At 50.6% G+C, this 14,822-nt stretch overlaps 6 protein-coding genes across 6 annotated transcripts; 3 read left to right on the top strand and 3 right to left on the bottom strand.

The window, feature by feature from the left end:
* Window positions 1–101: 101 nt before the first annotated feature.
* Window positions 102–1,673, top strand: N7458_008078 (acid phosphatase PHOa; the record flags this gene model as incomplete). Its single annotated transcript, XM_056911460.1, has 4 exons — window positions 102–349; window positions 418–954; window positions 1,046–1,166; window positions 1,215–1,673. 4 exons carry the CDS (start codon window positions 102–104, stop codon window positions 1,671–1,673), a joined length of 1,365 nt encoding a protein of 454 aa, XP_056764286.1.
* Window positions 1,674–1,981: 308 nt separating this feature from the next.
* Window positions 1,982–3,639, bottom strand: N7458_008079 (uncharacterized protein; the record flags this gene model as incomplete). Its single annotated transcript, XM_056911461.1, is given in 5 exon segments — window positions 1,982–2,896; window positions 2,973–3,103; window positions 3,118–3,399; window positions 3,461–3,530; window positions 3,586–3,639. The coding sequence occupies 5 exon segments, from the start codon at window positions 3,637–3,639 to the stop codon at window positions 1,982–1,984; spliced, it is 1,452 nt and encodes a 483-aa protein (XP_056764287.1).
* Window positions 3,640–4,441: 802 nt separating this feature from the next.
* Window positions 4,442–4,947, bottom strand: N7458_008080 (uncharacterized protein; the record flags this gene model as incomplete). Its single annotated transcript, XM_056911462.1, has 3 exons — window positions 4,442–4,574; window positions 4,648–4,792; window positions 4,848–4,947. 3 exons carry the CDS (start codon window positions 4,945–4,947, stop codon window positions 4,442–4,444), a joined length of 378 nt encoding a protein of 125 aa, XP_056764288.1.
* Window positions 4,948–5,603: 656 nt separating this feature from the next.
* N7458_008081 (putative importin 11) lies at window positions 5,604–9,102 on the top strand (the record flags this gene model as incomplete). The annotated part of the gene is made up of 7 exons (XM_056911463.1): window positions 5,604–5,768; window positions 5,832–5,932; window positions 5,996–6,133; window positions 6,184–7,199; window positions 7,255–7,727; window positions 7,779–7,967; window positions 8,029–9,102. The coding sequence occupies 7 exons, from the start codon at window positions 5,604–5,606 to the stop codon at window positions 9,100–9,102; spliced, it is 3,156 nt and encodes a 1,051-aa protein (XP_056764289.1).
* A 1,504-nt stretch (window positions 9,103–10,606) lies between these two features.
* exg1 (glucan 1,3-beta-glucosidase) lies at window positions 10,607–11,987 on the bottom strand (the record flags this gene model as incomplete). Its single annotated transcript, XM_056911464.1, has 3 exons — window positions 10,607–11,397; window positions 11,457–11,836; window positions 11,917–11,987. The coding sequence occupies 3 exons, from the start codon at window positions 11,985–11,987 to the stop codon at window positions 10,607–10,609; spliced, it is 1,242 nt and encodes a 413-aa protein (XP_056764290.1).
* A 2,012-nt stretch (window positions 11,988–13,999) lies between these two features.
* Window positions 14,000–14,611, top strand: N7458_008083 (uncharacterized protein; the record flags this gene model as incomplete). Its single annotated transcript, XM_056911465.1, has 1 exon — window positions 14,000–14,611. The coding sequence occupies one exon, from the start codon at window positions 14,000–14,002 to the stop codon at window positions 14,609–14,611; it is 612 nt and encodes a 203-aa protein (XP_056764291.1).
* Between the last annotated feature and the right edge of the window lie 211 nt (window positions 14,612–14,822).

Consider the following 14,822-nt stretch of genomic DNA (forward strand, 5'->3'; position numbering starts at 1 on the left):
TCCTCTTTCCTCCTCTACCATCACCCTCTCCATCTCCATTGGGCGTTTCCTGCCTTCTTGAACGACACTCATTGACCTGCGAACAATAACCAATCGCTACAATGAAGACTGTTGCTGCCACTCTTCTGGCTGCGGCCTCCCTGGCTCGTGCCCAGGTTGCTACTGTCTCCGAGCCCTCGATCTCTGAGATCAGACAGGCTGCTGCCACTACTCTCCCTGAGTCCCCCAGCTCGGATGTCAAGGGTGTTGCCTTCAACCGGTTCTACCAGGTCTGGTTGGAGAACACTGACTACGAGGATGTGGCCGCGGATCCCAACATGCAGTGGTTGGCCTCCCAGGGTATCCTGCTGTGAGTGATCGACGTCCCATCCTCCACACTGAATCCTCCTTTCCCCCCCACTAAACTCTAAATTCCAGGACCAACTATTACGCTGTCACCCACCCATCGGAGCCTAACTACTGCGCGGCTGCTGGTGGTGACACCTTTGGCATGGACAATGACAACTTCAACCAGATTCCCGCCAATGTCTCCACTGTTGCTGATCTGCTCGACACCAAGAGCATTTCCTGGGGCGAGTACCAGGAGCACATGCCCTTCCCCGGCTTCCAGGGCTTCAACTACTCTAACCAGGAGACCTTCGACAATGACTATGTCCGCAAGCACAACCCTCTGGTTCTCTACGACTCCGTTGTCCAGAACGAGACCCGTGCTCGCCAGATCAAGAACTTCACTGATTTCGAGAATGATCTGTCCGACAAGAAGCTTCCCCAGTGGGCTTTCATTACCCCTAACATGACCAACGATGTCCACGACACCAACATTACCTTTGGGGGCAAGTGGGAGCGCAGCTGGATGTCTTCGCTGCTGACGAACGACTACTTCATGAACGACTCTCTTATCCTGTTGACCTTTGACGAGGATGATACCTACAACAAGACCAACCGTGTTTACAGGTATGCCCAAAAAAGCTATGAACATTAGAAGCAGACAGCGATGGCATTCGTCACGTTGCTGTTTGTCGACACTTTATTGACATTCATGTAGCATTCTCGTCGGTGGTGCTATCCCCGACAACCTCAAGGGAACCACGGACGACACCTTCTACACCCACTACTCCAGTATTGCCTCTGTCAGCGCCAACTGGGGTCTGCCCTCTCTCGGCCGCGTAAGTCATGGAATACATCTTAAAAATCAAAAGCAATTGGACTAACAGAGATCACAGTGGGATTGCGGTGCCAACATCTTCGAGATTGTCGCTAACAAGACCGGTTATGTCAACTTTGATGTGGAAATTACCAACCTGCGCCTGAACGAGACCTACCCCGGCCCCGAGTCGGCTGGCGAGTTGTCCAAGTTCTCTCCCACTTGGCCCGTTCCTCTGACCGACGCCAAGTGCTCGGCTGGCAACGGTATCCTGGACATCGTCAAGAAAACCTACGCTGGCCAGGCCGCCACCTACAACTACTCCAGCCCCTACCCATGGGACACCAAGGCCGACTACAACACCAAGGTCACCGTTACCCGCAAGAACGCGTCCAACAGCACCAACACCACCACCTCGTCATCTTCGGCTTCTAGCCCTGCGACCGGGGGTGCTGCTGCCGCTATCACCGCCCCGGGCTTCACCGTCATGACCGGTGCTCTTGTCGCTATGTTTGCTTACCTGCTTTAAGCAGATAATAGATTCTCTCTGCCAATCCACGCGGATTTTGAGGCTGGTTACTGTCTCATCAATTGTCATTTTGCCATTAGAATTATGATTGGATCAGGGAGGATAGTTCATATTTATTCCTTCCGAAGCAGAAGCAAAGAAATTAGTTCTTATATTTTTTTTTTCAATTCGGCAATTTGCCTTGATGTCTTAGCTACGATTCGCAATACAACACAAGAATATATGCATACTGAAGGAACCTTAAATTCTCCACAAGCCTTCAAACTCTCTTCTCTCACTTCCAACAAATAAGGACACACTGGATTCCTTCATGATTTTAGAAGAGGACTTGCAGAACCTTGCCCCGACTTGATCAAAATAGTCTTCAGCTGCAAGAAATTGTCAATGCTGTACAACATACCTTCCCTCCCATTCCCACTCATCTTATACCCACCAAAAGCCCCATCCTTTGCATTAGTCGGGCTCGTACAATTCACACCCACAGTACCAGCCTGCAGCGCCTTGGACATACGCACTGCACGATCCAAATCCTTGGTGAAAACCGACGCATACAGTCCAAACTCAGAATCATTCGCCTTTTGCACCGCTTCCTCCTCCGTCTTGAACGTATTAATCGTCACCACGGGGCCAAACACCTCCTCCCGCATCAGTCGCGAGTCCTCCGGCACCTTCTCGAAGATAGTCGGCTTGACAAAGAATCCATTATTCGCGTCTCCACCTTGCGTCAGTGACCCGTCCTTCTGTCCATTAGCCAGGTACTCCTGCACGCGCTTATACTGCGCAGCATCGATCTGCGGACCGTGCGTAGTAGTCGGATCCAGCGGGTCACCCAGCGTGACGGCGGCGAATTTCTCGCGGAACAGCGCGACGAACTTGTCATACACGCTTTCTTGTACATATAACCGGCTATTTGCGACGCAGACCTGCCCGCTGTTGAACTGGATGCTGAATTGTGTTTGTATCGCCGCGGCCTCGAGGTCCGCGTCTTCGAATACCACGGCGGGTGATTTACCGCCGAGCTCCATGTGGCAGTGTTTCATGTTGGACTTTGCGGCTGCGGCTTGGATCTTTTGGCCTGTTAGGGAGGAGCCGGTGAAGCTGATACAGCGGACGGCCATGTGTTCGGCCAAGGCGGCGCCAGTTGGGTTGCCGTAGCCGGCGATGATGTTGATGACGCCTGGGGGGAAACCGGCTTTTTGGATGAGTTTGGCGGCGTAAATACACTGATTATCATCAGGTCTAGTTAGTGTCTTGAGAACTTGAAAGCCGTGGTATATTTGGAATGGCGTGTATACTTACTGTCAACGGGGCTTTCTCGCTGGACTTCAACACCACCGTATTCCCCGCCGCCAGTGCAGGTGCAACCTTGAAGCTAAAATTCGCCAGTGGAAAGTTCCACGGATGATCAGACCCGCGACGCCGTAAGGCTCCTTGACCGTCATACTCAGCAATCCGGGGTTGTAAGTGCTCGCCGTGCCTTGCGAATTCCATGCCGCGTCGGCGAAATACCGGAATAGCTCGGACGACATGTGCGCGTCCATGAATTGTGAGATGGGCCGGCCAGTAGACAGTGTCTCGAGTCGAGCTAGATCATTGTTGGCCTCGAGGAAGAGCTCGGATAGCTTGCGTAGGTACGGGCACGTCCGTCGATGCCGAGATCGCGCCATGCTGGGAATGCTGCGTTGGCGGCGGTGACGGCATCGTTTACGTCGTCGACAGAGGCTTGCTGGACTAGAGGTACCTGTTAGGAAGAAGGAGATCTTTATTGTGGTGTTTGGATCCTGTACCATTTGCAACGACCTCTTTGGTGTACGGATAAATGACCTCAAAGGTTGTTTTGTCTGAGGAGTCGCGGAACTATGACTGGATCATTAGCATTATTGACCTATTGGGGGAAAAGAGGGTCTCATACTTCGTTGTTAATAAACAAACGAGTCTCGATAGGTTGGGATGCCTCGGCGGCCATGATGCTCAGATGTATGATGAACCCAAAAGATTTGTTACAGTATGAACGCGTCGATTCAATACGAAGTCAGGCCAAACGGCCATGAAATTCGGTGCAAGACTGGCTAGATATAGGCACCAAGGGGCTCAATGAGCACCGTCCTTCTGACCATGGAGAAACCCCGCATATGCCCAAGCAGCGCCTCAACCCCGCCTGCAATCCTTCAGTCTATCCCTCCAGGCCGAGCCACGAGACCTGGACTGACCATGTCCGGGCCAATGCTGTGACAAGACTCCTTGAGAACTGAGATCATCCTACCGAAAACATCGAGGCACTGTTTGGTTCAGGCAACCAGCCATCTTTACTTTTAGTTGGAGGTATACAGCTGGGCAGGGATGTGAGCTCGATAGACCTCGGGGCGGTGAGATGTTGATGTGGGATTGAAGAGGCCCAAGTATTCGCAGACCGAATGTGGGTGGTAGGATTGAGCCAAGGAGCTGGTGCCAAGCTCAATGGGTTTACGTGGAGATTCAATTCGAAGAAACAGTTGGAGGAATACGAGGCGTGAGCTTGAATGTATGTGACTGGTGGCCTGATCTGCGGCCGAGTCTATGTTGGAGTATCCTCCGGCCGTAGCCCGGAGTTAAAGGGGTGCATTGCAGCTAGGTATGCAGATGACCATGCATACTTGGGTTCCAATGTCTCGGAACGATCAAATAACGTACAAGCTAGTATTCTCACAAGTTTTATCAATTCGGATCATGTATTTCGTCGTCGAAAACCACATAGACCATCTAATGTAAAAAAGTACAATGTTCTCATCCTAATCCGCAATTCCCCGGCGCTTCATAGTCTGCACATTGATACTGTCCTGGTCACCAGGCCGGTACTGGGATTTTATCTTAATCTTGTCCTCCGGGCCACCCTCTCCCAGGTACTGCTCTCCCGTAGCTAGTCTGTATTTCAAGAGCCCAAAGGTTAGCATCGACCCAACTAGGAGGCTGACTTGATTGATGATCAGTTGTTTACCTGCCACGATCGTCCCGGGTGCCACCCTCGTCCTCGGGAATCTTGCGGTGGTCACTACGAGAAGCTACTGATCCAGGGCCATACTTGACGCCTCTTGATTGAGGGAATCGCTGGTCGACCATCTCATCAACGCCGGACTCGAGGGCTGTCAATTGGTCAGTATCGAGGTCAAAGTGCTCAAAAAGACGACTAGTGCATACTCGAGTCGCTCTTCCGACCAAGGCCTTGCTTAGCCTGGTACGAGTTTAGGTCGTTCTCGGCATTGTAGGCCGTCTGGCGAAGGTCTTCGAAATGAACCATTCTGCAGGATGATATGTAGAAAATGCAACGGGACTTATGTTATGAAAAGAGTCGTAGTGCTTCGAGTACGATGATGAAGAAGATAATTGATCAAGCCATAGGTGAATGTCTTGACAGATGAATAAATACCCATTGAGAGCCAAGCTACGTCTTAGCATTGCCACCATTATACATCATGGGTATGTCACCTATTGTTACGGACACCGGATAAAGCAGGTAGGAGTGTGCGCAAGACCTCATTCCTCTACTTCAGAATTGTTTTAAAACAAGGTTGGTAGCTATGATATATTGACCTGGGCCCTGAACAAGACCACATTCGATGATTATGATCATCCCAGTGACTTCATAGCCTTATCGTGCCCTAACTGATTCTCCCAATTAGGAAGGATCGAGGGTCCAGCCCTAGGGCTGAACTGGGGCCGGTTGAACTATATTCCGCGATGGATGAGGGGACCCTGGCAAGAGGGCGGTGGACCTCGAAGACCAGGTGGGATGCCTTTGTTGACGACCGAGTTGAAAGTCACCATTCGACCCGTGATCAACTCTATGGATACCCTGTGACACGTGATATCACTGCTCATTGCTTCTTCTTTCAGGTCCAGCTCGGACAGAGCTTCCGTCACCTCTCCGGCGACTAAGCAGTCTAACCTTTTGCCATGGGCCCGACGATCGAGTTGCCCGGTGAGGCACACCCATTGACACATCGCAATGTGGTGGATGCCTTAGTGCTGGCTGCAAGCTCTACGCAGCAGCAGGTTCAAACAGGAACCAAGCAGCTGGAGAACTGGGAGCGACATGCTCTGTACCATGCCATGCTTCAGGTATGCTGGACCATCTTCGATGCTAACACAAGTTGCTTTCGAACTGACGCGTGTAACTTTTAGGATGTCTTTCTTGACCGTTCCCTCCCGACCGAAGTACGCTACCTGGCCATTATACGATTGAAGCACGGCATTGATCGATACTGGCGCAAGACCGCCACCAAGTAGGTCATGCGCTGCAGCCGTCCCGCAATTCGTTCCAGGATATATACTAATGTTGGATAAAGTGCAATTTCCAAGGATGAGAAAGCGCAGATCAAGACCAGAGCCCTGGAGGCTGGTGTAGAAGAGCCTGCTCGTCCGCTTGCCCTCCAGAATGCCTTGATGGTGGCCAAGATCCTGCGCTATGAGTTTCCTCATGATTGGTAAGGTGAACCTGGCTCATACTATCTCTGTTGATGCTGACCCCTTCAAGGCCCGATGCGATTACATCCGTTATCACCTTCCTTCGATCCTCCATTCAACCTGGCGCCAACCCGCTGCAGCTCCCTCGAACCCTCCTCATCCTCCTACAAATCATCAAAGAGCTGTCAACTGCCCGAATCCAGAGAACCCGTGTTCAATTGCAATCAGTCTCTCCCGAGATATTCCAGGTGCTAGGCAGCATATATGTGGACAAAGTTGGCCAATGGACTGGTATTCTGGAGCACGGGGGCTCGGACGAAGCAGCGTTACTGGAGGTTATCGAACAGAGCCTGGTGTCTCTGAAGGTCCTCCGCCGCCTGATCATTTCTGGATTCGAACACCCAGGCCGTGATCAAGACGTGCAGAAGATTTGGGAGTTAACCAGTACGCATTTCAGTCGGTTTCTCTCATTCCTGGATGGTTCTATTCAATTACCGCAGTCGGTCCACGCGGCAATTGAGAAGCACATTCTGCAACTATCGAAGCTGCACGTTGAGATGGCGAAAACCCACCCCGCATCCTTCGCGTTGTTGGACAACAGCATTACCTTGGTCAACTCATACTGGTCATTGGTCGTCAAGCTGAGCGAGAACTATGTTAGTCTCGGCGCTGATCTCGAGACGGAAGGAAAGTCTCTTTTCGAAAAAGCAGGCCTCCGAGCCTTGCTCCTTATCAGAGCCTGCGCCAGAATGGCATTCAATCCGGTCCAAACATTTAAATATCAGACTCCCCAGGACAAGGAAGAGCGCAAGAAGGCTGTCGAGCGGATCAAGACGCAGCTATTTACCGAGGACTTTGTGGTCAATGTTATGGAGCTACTGGTCACACAATTCTTCAGATTCCGGAATATTGATTTCCAGGAGTGGGAGGAAGATCCCGAGTCGTGGGAAAAGAAAGAGGAACAAAGCACCGAGGCCTGGGAGTTCTCCATCCGCTCATGCTCTGAGAAGCTCTTCCTGGATCTTGTCATTCACTTCAAGGATTTGCTTATTCCCCGGCTGTTGCACGTGTTCTATTCCTTTGCAAGTGAGTTTGGATTGCACACAAGATGTCGATTGATTGGTGCTGATATAACATGTAGCTACGGAGAACCGCAATGTAGTTCTGAAGGACTCGTTGTACTCGGCCATTGGTCTTGCAGCAGCTAGTCTCGAGCATCACTTGGACTTCAACAGCTTCCTCGAGAAGACCATGGTTCCGGAAGTCCAGATTCACGACCCCGAGTACAGGTTGTTGCGGCGACGAATTGCCGTCGTTCTTGGCCAATGGGTGCCAGTCAAGCCTGGTGAACTGAACCGAGATGCCGTGTACCAAGTATTCCAGCACTTGCTAAACAAAGACGACCCACTGAACGACCTGGTCGTTCGTATTACTGCAGGTCGCCAACTTCGCAACGTGCTTGACCCTTGGGAATTCACGGCTGAGGGGTTCATGCCCTATGCACAGTCAATCCTTGGAAGCCTCATGGCTCTTGTACAGGAGGTCGACGCAGCGGAAACAAAGATGGGATTGCTGGAGACGGTGCGAGTAGCCGTGGTCAAGATGGAGAACCATGTAAGTATCATTCATCTACGCATGACCTATGCCATATCTAACGCAGACCAGATCGGCGCCTTCTCGGACCAGATTCTCTCGCTACTCCCACCATTGTGGGAGGAGTCTGGAGACGAGCATCTCATGAAGCAGGCAATTCTCACCCTGCTGTCGTCGTTGATTCATTCGTTGAAACAAGAATCTGCACGGTACCATGCGCTCATCCTTCCCCTGATCCAGAGCTCCGTCCATCCCGAATCCGTGAGTCCTTCCCAGAAATTGACTGCTGATGTTCTAGCCGGCCTGTCACTAACGTTCCTAGGATACGATCGTCTACCTTTTGGACGAGGCTTTGGAACTTTGGACCGCTATCATCATGCAAACCCCCAGCCCTGCCTCCCCTGAAATTCTCTCCCTCCTCCCTGCCGTCCTTCCCATTCTCGAACAAGGAACCGATGCTGCACCTCAAGGTCTCCAAATCATCGAGTCGTACATTCTGCTTGCACCCCAGGCAGTACTTAGCGACGAGTTCCGACTTCCACTTCTTACCACCTTACAGACCCTTCTTCAGTTCACGACAAAACAGCGTACCGGCGTTGTACCTCGACTAGTCGATATGATGATTCGCGGTGCCGAAGCTGTCGATGGTGGAAGCGAGGCTAGTTACAGTGCCATCTCCCAGTCCCTGCTTGACAGCTCATTCCTCCACTCTCTGCTCGAGGGCCTTTATACCGCCCACGAAGCGAGTCAAACTACGGGCCCTAACCGGAAGACTTCATACGTTGTCGGTGTCGTTGAAACGGACTATTACTCCGTTCTTGCACGACTTGCGCTTGCAAACCCCACTATCTTTGCCTCGGCCGTCGCTGCTGCGACAAACTCCACCCAGGAGCAGACCCTCACCTGGTTAATCACCGAATGGTTCTCTCACTACGATAATATCGGCAGCGTAAACCAGAAGAAACTGCATGCACTCGCCCTTACACAACTCCTCGCCATTCAGGCCCCCCCATCCGACCCATCTCACCCCGCACCCCCTCCCGCTTACATTCTCAGTCACTTGCAGTCTTACCTCACCATCTGGACGGATATCATTATTGAGCTCGCGGAAGGTGGCTCCGACCAGAATGCTGATTTCCTGGTCTGCTGGAACGCCCCCGCCGGCTCCTCAACTGCCCAGCCCGAAGTAGATGAGAACGAGGACCCCGAGACTCGCCGCCGTCGCGAGTGGGATAACGCAGATGCGATCCACCGCTTCCCGATCCGCGATTTCGTTCGGCACCGTCTACATGAGCTGATCGTGGCTTGTGGTGGTGCACAGCGGTTCCAAGAAAAGTGGCTGGTGAATGTCGACAGTGAAGTGGTGTCGGCGTTCGGTGCTCTGGGTCTGATCTAATGCGCGAACGATTGATGAGCAGTGTTCATTGAATGCTCGAGATCAGCTCTACTCCATTACAACACGTTTATGCATCGCATTAGACACAGGTCTCTAGTTAGACGGCATGCCTTGGATGTTTTCTAGTTACATACCCCAATCTACATGAATTACGGATTACGCTGCACGCTGCGAAGACTAGACGTTAATAGTGAACCGGTGATAATTGTATTCGCTGGGTAGGGATAGACAACCTACTTGAAGGATGTACCTAACAGATAGCAGACAGGTTATATCCTGTGTCAACTTTTAGAGTTTTTAGGATTTTCCATCAGCTAGGCGATCGAGGACAATCCTAGCACGGTGCTCCATCCCCTTGACCGTCTCAGGTTCCCTCCCTGAGACCCTAGAACTATTCACACCGCACACAGAATTAGATACCGAAAGATGTAGCAAGTCATGGCAACAAAATGCCTCAGAAAAGTCGACTTATGCAACACGCTTATTCCAGTGCACGGCAGTAGGAGTCTGAGATATTGAGATTCTGGAGGAGCTTCCACCTGCTGGTGCTAGCCTAGCTGCGACTGGATATGCACCACCAAAATCCGCAGTTTTGTTATACGAGCCAATTTGTATCATGATTCATGAAATAATCATCACTGGTATCGTCTTTCCCTCGATCGAACGTCTACAGAGTATGAATGTTTTTCCACCGAATACCAAAACCCTAGCATATTAAATGAGAACTCGGACGGGGTTATAACCCAGTTAAAGTCCCTCCCAGTAACCCTCCACCCCCTAATAGCCTAGTGGTATCACTACTGGATGCCCTCGGGGTTCGACATCCATGACGCTTCGGTAAAGCTGCCCCGAGGTCAGGTAAGGTGGAGGGTTACTCTCTTTTTATGCTGCCGGGACAGAGATGCCACCACCGTGGCCAGAATTTTCCATATTTGCCATATATTATTATATCGAAATAATCCTGAGATTCAGGTGATTATAATATTTTCTTCTTAAAGCCCTTTAATGCTCCTGAGGGGGGTGTAAGTGTGGTTTTTATTGGGTGTGAGCATTGTGGTGATGTACTGGATCATCGATTGTCGCGAAATGTTTGTATGGCGACACAGAAGTCATAGGTTCGATTCACGGGCGTGAGAAGTTTTTCCATCCTAGATCTTTTGTCATGAGGTTCTGTGTGTGAGCAGTTGGATATGGCTTAAACAGTCTTGTCTTCGCGAGTGAAACCGTCATGTACTTTCTCCGATTGTACGAAGATAGATTAACAAAAGTAAGCATTGAATTCCTGCAAGCTAACTAAGAACAACGTGTTGACTAAGTCAAAACAAAAAAAAAAAATATGATCTGCAGCAGCTAGGAGACGATGGCCAGCCTGAATGATTCAGGACCCAGCTCCGCAGCGATGATCCAGTGAAAAAAATAAACAAACTCCGAACACCAACCATCCATAATAGAATATAACGAAGCCGATCAAAAGTATAGAAAGCAATAGAAACCATCTTCAACTCTAGCACTGGCCAGGGAATTGGCGGCTAGTGACCGGGTTAGGGAAGACACCACCGGCAAGTTGCATCTGCATGTCCCACTCCGGGGCGCCCTCGGTCTTCCAGGTCCAGTAGAGCCAGCCGTTGCCCTTCTCATAAGCATCCAGTTGGCCCTCGATGAATTGACGAATGTTGGTACGTTCATCGGGGGTAAGAGTATCGATGTTGCCGACAGCCTTGCCATCACAGCTACCGAGTCTAGTGCTGCCCTGGTAAGTGCCATCGTAACGGGCACCAATTCCCTTTCCGTTGAGGTACTTGGCACAATCGGTCATGGCTCCAGTCCACTCTCCGACAATTGTCCACTTGTCAGTGTGGAGGACGTGATCGTTGACGAAGCTGCAGGTATTGCTGACGTGGGAAGCAGTGTTCATGGCAAGCAGACCGTTGTCGAAGACTTCGTAGTGGTGAGTGTCCATCATAACGTAGTAAACACCGGTGGACTCGCTCATGAACCCGTTCCAGGACTCGATAGGAACGAAGCCATCGTGAAGGACTACTGTGGTCTCCTGGCTCGCCTCGCGGGCGACACCCCAGGAATCATAGTAGTACTGCTTGAGTCCATCCTGGTTTACACCGCCAGGGATGCTGGGCTCGTTCAGAGCTTCGATGGCAGTGACGACATCTGCATCGCTACCGTATCGTGCAGCAAGAGACTCAATGGTGGTCTTGGTGTTCTGAACGGTGTCACCCTGCTGCCAGGCAATGGCACCGCGCTTTCCACTGTTGTCGAAACCATTCTGAGATCCAGGAGCTATGTGATATAGGTCAATGACTGTTTACCGGGTGCAATGGGTATTTCTGTTGACTCACCGCCGTGCAGGTCAATCATCACCTTCAGACCAGCAGCGCGAGCCCAGCCAACCGCGGCATCAAGGTACTGGAGCTGGCCGTCAACGAAGGGGTCGCCCTCGAGATGCTGCACAGCCCAGTAGCCGATAGGAATTCGAACATGGTTCATGCCAGCGGCCGCAATCTGGCTGAAGTCATCTTGAGTGATGAAGGTGTTCCAATGATCCGAGAGAACGGTGCGGCACTGGTCCGGCCCAAGAGTTGCACAGAGTGACCATTCATCAACCGCGGCAGCGCCAACGTTGTCGAAGACTGAGGGTGTAATCCATGGTTCCAATACCAGCCAGCCACCGAGATTGACACCACGAACCTTTTCGGTTCCGTAGTCAAAGGCAAAACCACTGCGAGAATCAATGTGAGGTCAGTGTCTACTTGTCCAGATGGTTATAAAAAATGAAAGTATCAAGCTATCGCCACTCACACTGCTGGAGAAGCTAGCGCAGCCACCAGCGATAGCCTAAGCAGGCTCTTCTTCGAGAAAATAGATGACATTCTGGACTTCCTAGCTGAAGTCAAATCCCAAAATTTAGGGGGCTGGGCTCTGGAATGAGTGCGAAAGATAATTCTGTCAAATGGCATGGAGATCGACGGCTATAAGTAAACACGCGTCGATGCTTTGGCCTCGAGTCAGCCGGATGCAGGGAAAGTGCAACTTGTGTGCTTGAGAACGGAAATCCCCGTGGTTTCTGAGGAGGAGGAGCCACTCACATATTGTGATCAAATTGTTGATCTCCCTTCTAGTCTGTTTGGACAACCGATCACAACTTCCGGAAAGGGAAGGCGACCTGGCCGAAAACAGAGGACGGTGGGTCGAGGTCCCCCTGGGGTTTGTGGGGTTGATAACTCGGACAATGGCTTTCTCGGTCAAAAGTTGTATTCAATATGCTTCCTCCGGATTTTTTTTTGACGGCTGGTGGAGGCCTCTGTCGGACAATGGGCTGGATGAAGCGGAGCTTGGGGTCACAATAGGGCGCAGACCGTCCACACCGAAATGTGAGCTGGCGACGCAGGAGCAGAACAGAGGGGAGACTTTGGAAAACAAGCAAATTTTGGGTCAGCGGAATTATCTACTTGGCTACCGTCTTTGAGGAAAATCAAGACGAGAAAGAGCGATGGTATACGACCGTCTCGGCACCTGCAGTGGCTACTTGAATGTTATCTCAGTTAAGAAGTATAGTTCCTAAGTTCGGTATTCACAATCTCTAAAACTATGACTACTCAATATTAACAGCAAATTGTGTCACCCGCTAAAAAAAAAGGAGGGGTAAATTTGACTAAATTGGTCTCAACTGCGATTTTGTACGCCATGATGACCTCGCGATATGGCCGCTCTCCTGCTGAGCGGCGGACTGCTGCTTGCGGCCAAGCAACATGCCACGGCCTGAGATCCGCCACGTGCGGAAGATGCACCCTTGCACACAAGAACTAAAGAAAGCCTGGACCTAGATTTTCGAAACCGATTATTTTCGAACTAAAATTTGAATGGGCCCTTCTGATTTTTGTTCTTGGGTCGAAGGACACGAGAAATCGCTGCAGAATATCAAGGCTAACGTTGTACAAGACAATGTACTTCGGACGTAACTCCGACCGGACGTTCTGTCATTAGAATATTTCTGTTTGCTTCACTCTAGGATATCCTGATAATCTTTTCCTGGCGCACATTCTCTGTCAGTCTACTGTGTCGGACCCAAAGTATCGATACCTCGGGTGCTTCCGACGCGGGGTAGACGGGAAACCAAACTTATGCCCGTTTTCGGCGATATCTGCATCTTCTACCAACACAGAACTCTTACACATGTATGTCGAGCTACTGGACTCCATTCAAAGTAATTCAAAAGTACTGGCTGTTAATAAATGACTCAGGCATTGACGGATCAGAAATCGTCACAGTGATCTGGCCAACGCCACCAATTTCCTGGTCTGGTCGACGCAGCGTAGGAGTCGCTGACTGTAACGCTAAGATCGCAAGGAATGCAGGCCAGGAATGCACGTGTCCTACGCCACTCCACCTGCTCTGGCGATTAGGTTTGGACTGGAATATGACGTATCTCAATTGGCTTGCATATGAACCTTCACATATCCGATCGATCGGCCTATTAACTGACCTAGGTGCTCTGAGAAGCGGTCCATCCAGGCTCTGTACCATCCGAGACAAGCAAATAAGGAACATTCTTGTCTCTGATCTGACCTGGTCCTGGACTCCAGATGATGAGTACTAGATGTCCAGCTTGGTTTATGAACTCACTCGACGATTCGACCCTTCCGCTGGAGTATACAGCCATGGGAAATCCATCGATAAGCGAAGCGTTCTACATCGCGACTTGACCACAATTCCTCATCAACCACAAGTTCAAGTCATTGGTCATGGTTTTGTCAAGTAATACGAGGGGCTCACCGACCTTCAATTGAGACACCCTCATCATAAATCGTTTCACAAAATCCCCATTCCAGCTGAGGAGGATCATGATTTCACTCACTTCTACCGGTGGCACATTGACTCTGCAATGTATGACCTCGATCCTCCACTTGTGACTTCTCTACTGGCTGTACAAGTACCCAAGGGATGGCGACAAATTTGTCGTTATGACGATGAGACCAACACCACACTTGACGTCCCCCTTGGAACAACTGCTTTCTTCAGTGGGTATCGTCTCTACGAGCTCCTGTCAGAAGAGGAGAAACATTTTGTTCTTACCAGCAAAGTCGAGTACGCGCCTCATCCATACATCTGGATGAGCAAGGCCAAATCCCGCTCCAATGGTCTCGGCATTGTTTCTGAGGGCCTGGAGCTATCGGAGGATGAGCTTCCTCCTTTTGAGGACGACAAAATCAAAATATATCCCATGACGTGGATGAACCCGGTTACTGGAAGACTTGGAATGATGGTCTATCCGACTTGTGTCCGAAAGATTCATCTTGAAGACGGAAGCATTCTCGACAATATGTCCGAAATTCGAGAGCGACTGTATCGACCGCAAAGGCGTGCGATCAATCCTGAGTATGTTTATACTCATGACTGGGAGGAAGGCGATCTTGTACTATTCAATAATCATGGAGTGATGCATTCCATTGTTGGCTCATTCAAGGATGGGGTTGAAGTCAGGCTGTTCAGGTAGTGTAATATGGCGGCGAGTCGCCCGCCTTTAGGTCCCCAGGAAAGTTTGCAATGTTTCTAGCGATATGAAAGCACAGCACAGGAAATAGAAGTTCATTCCATGATCAAAAGATAATATATTGGGCAGGCGCACAGCATTTTTAAGGCAATGAAACAGCTGGCTTTTCTGCCGACATAGCCTGCTAGCAAGGGCTATAATCAGGGTAAGGCAC

Source organism: Penicillium daleae (assembly GCF_028827525.1).
Source record: "Penicillium daleae strain IBT 16125 chromosome Unknown utg000007l_segment0_segment0, whole genome shotgun sequence".
NCBI classification, from domain to species: Eukaryota; Fungi; Ascomycota; class Eurotiomycetes; order Eurotiales; family Aspergillaceae; genus Penicillium; species Penicillium daleae.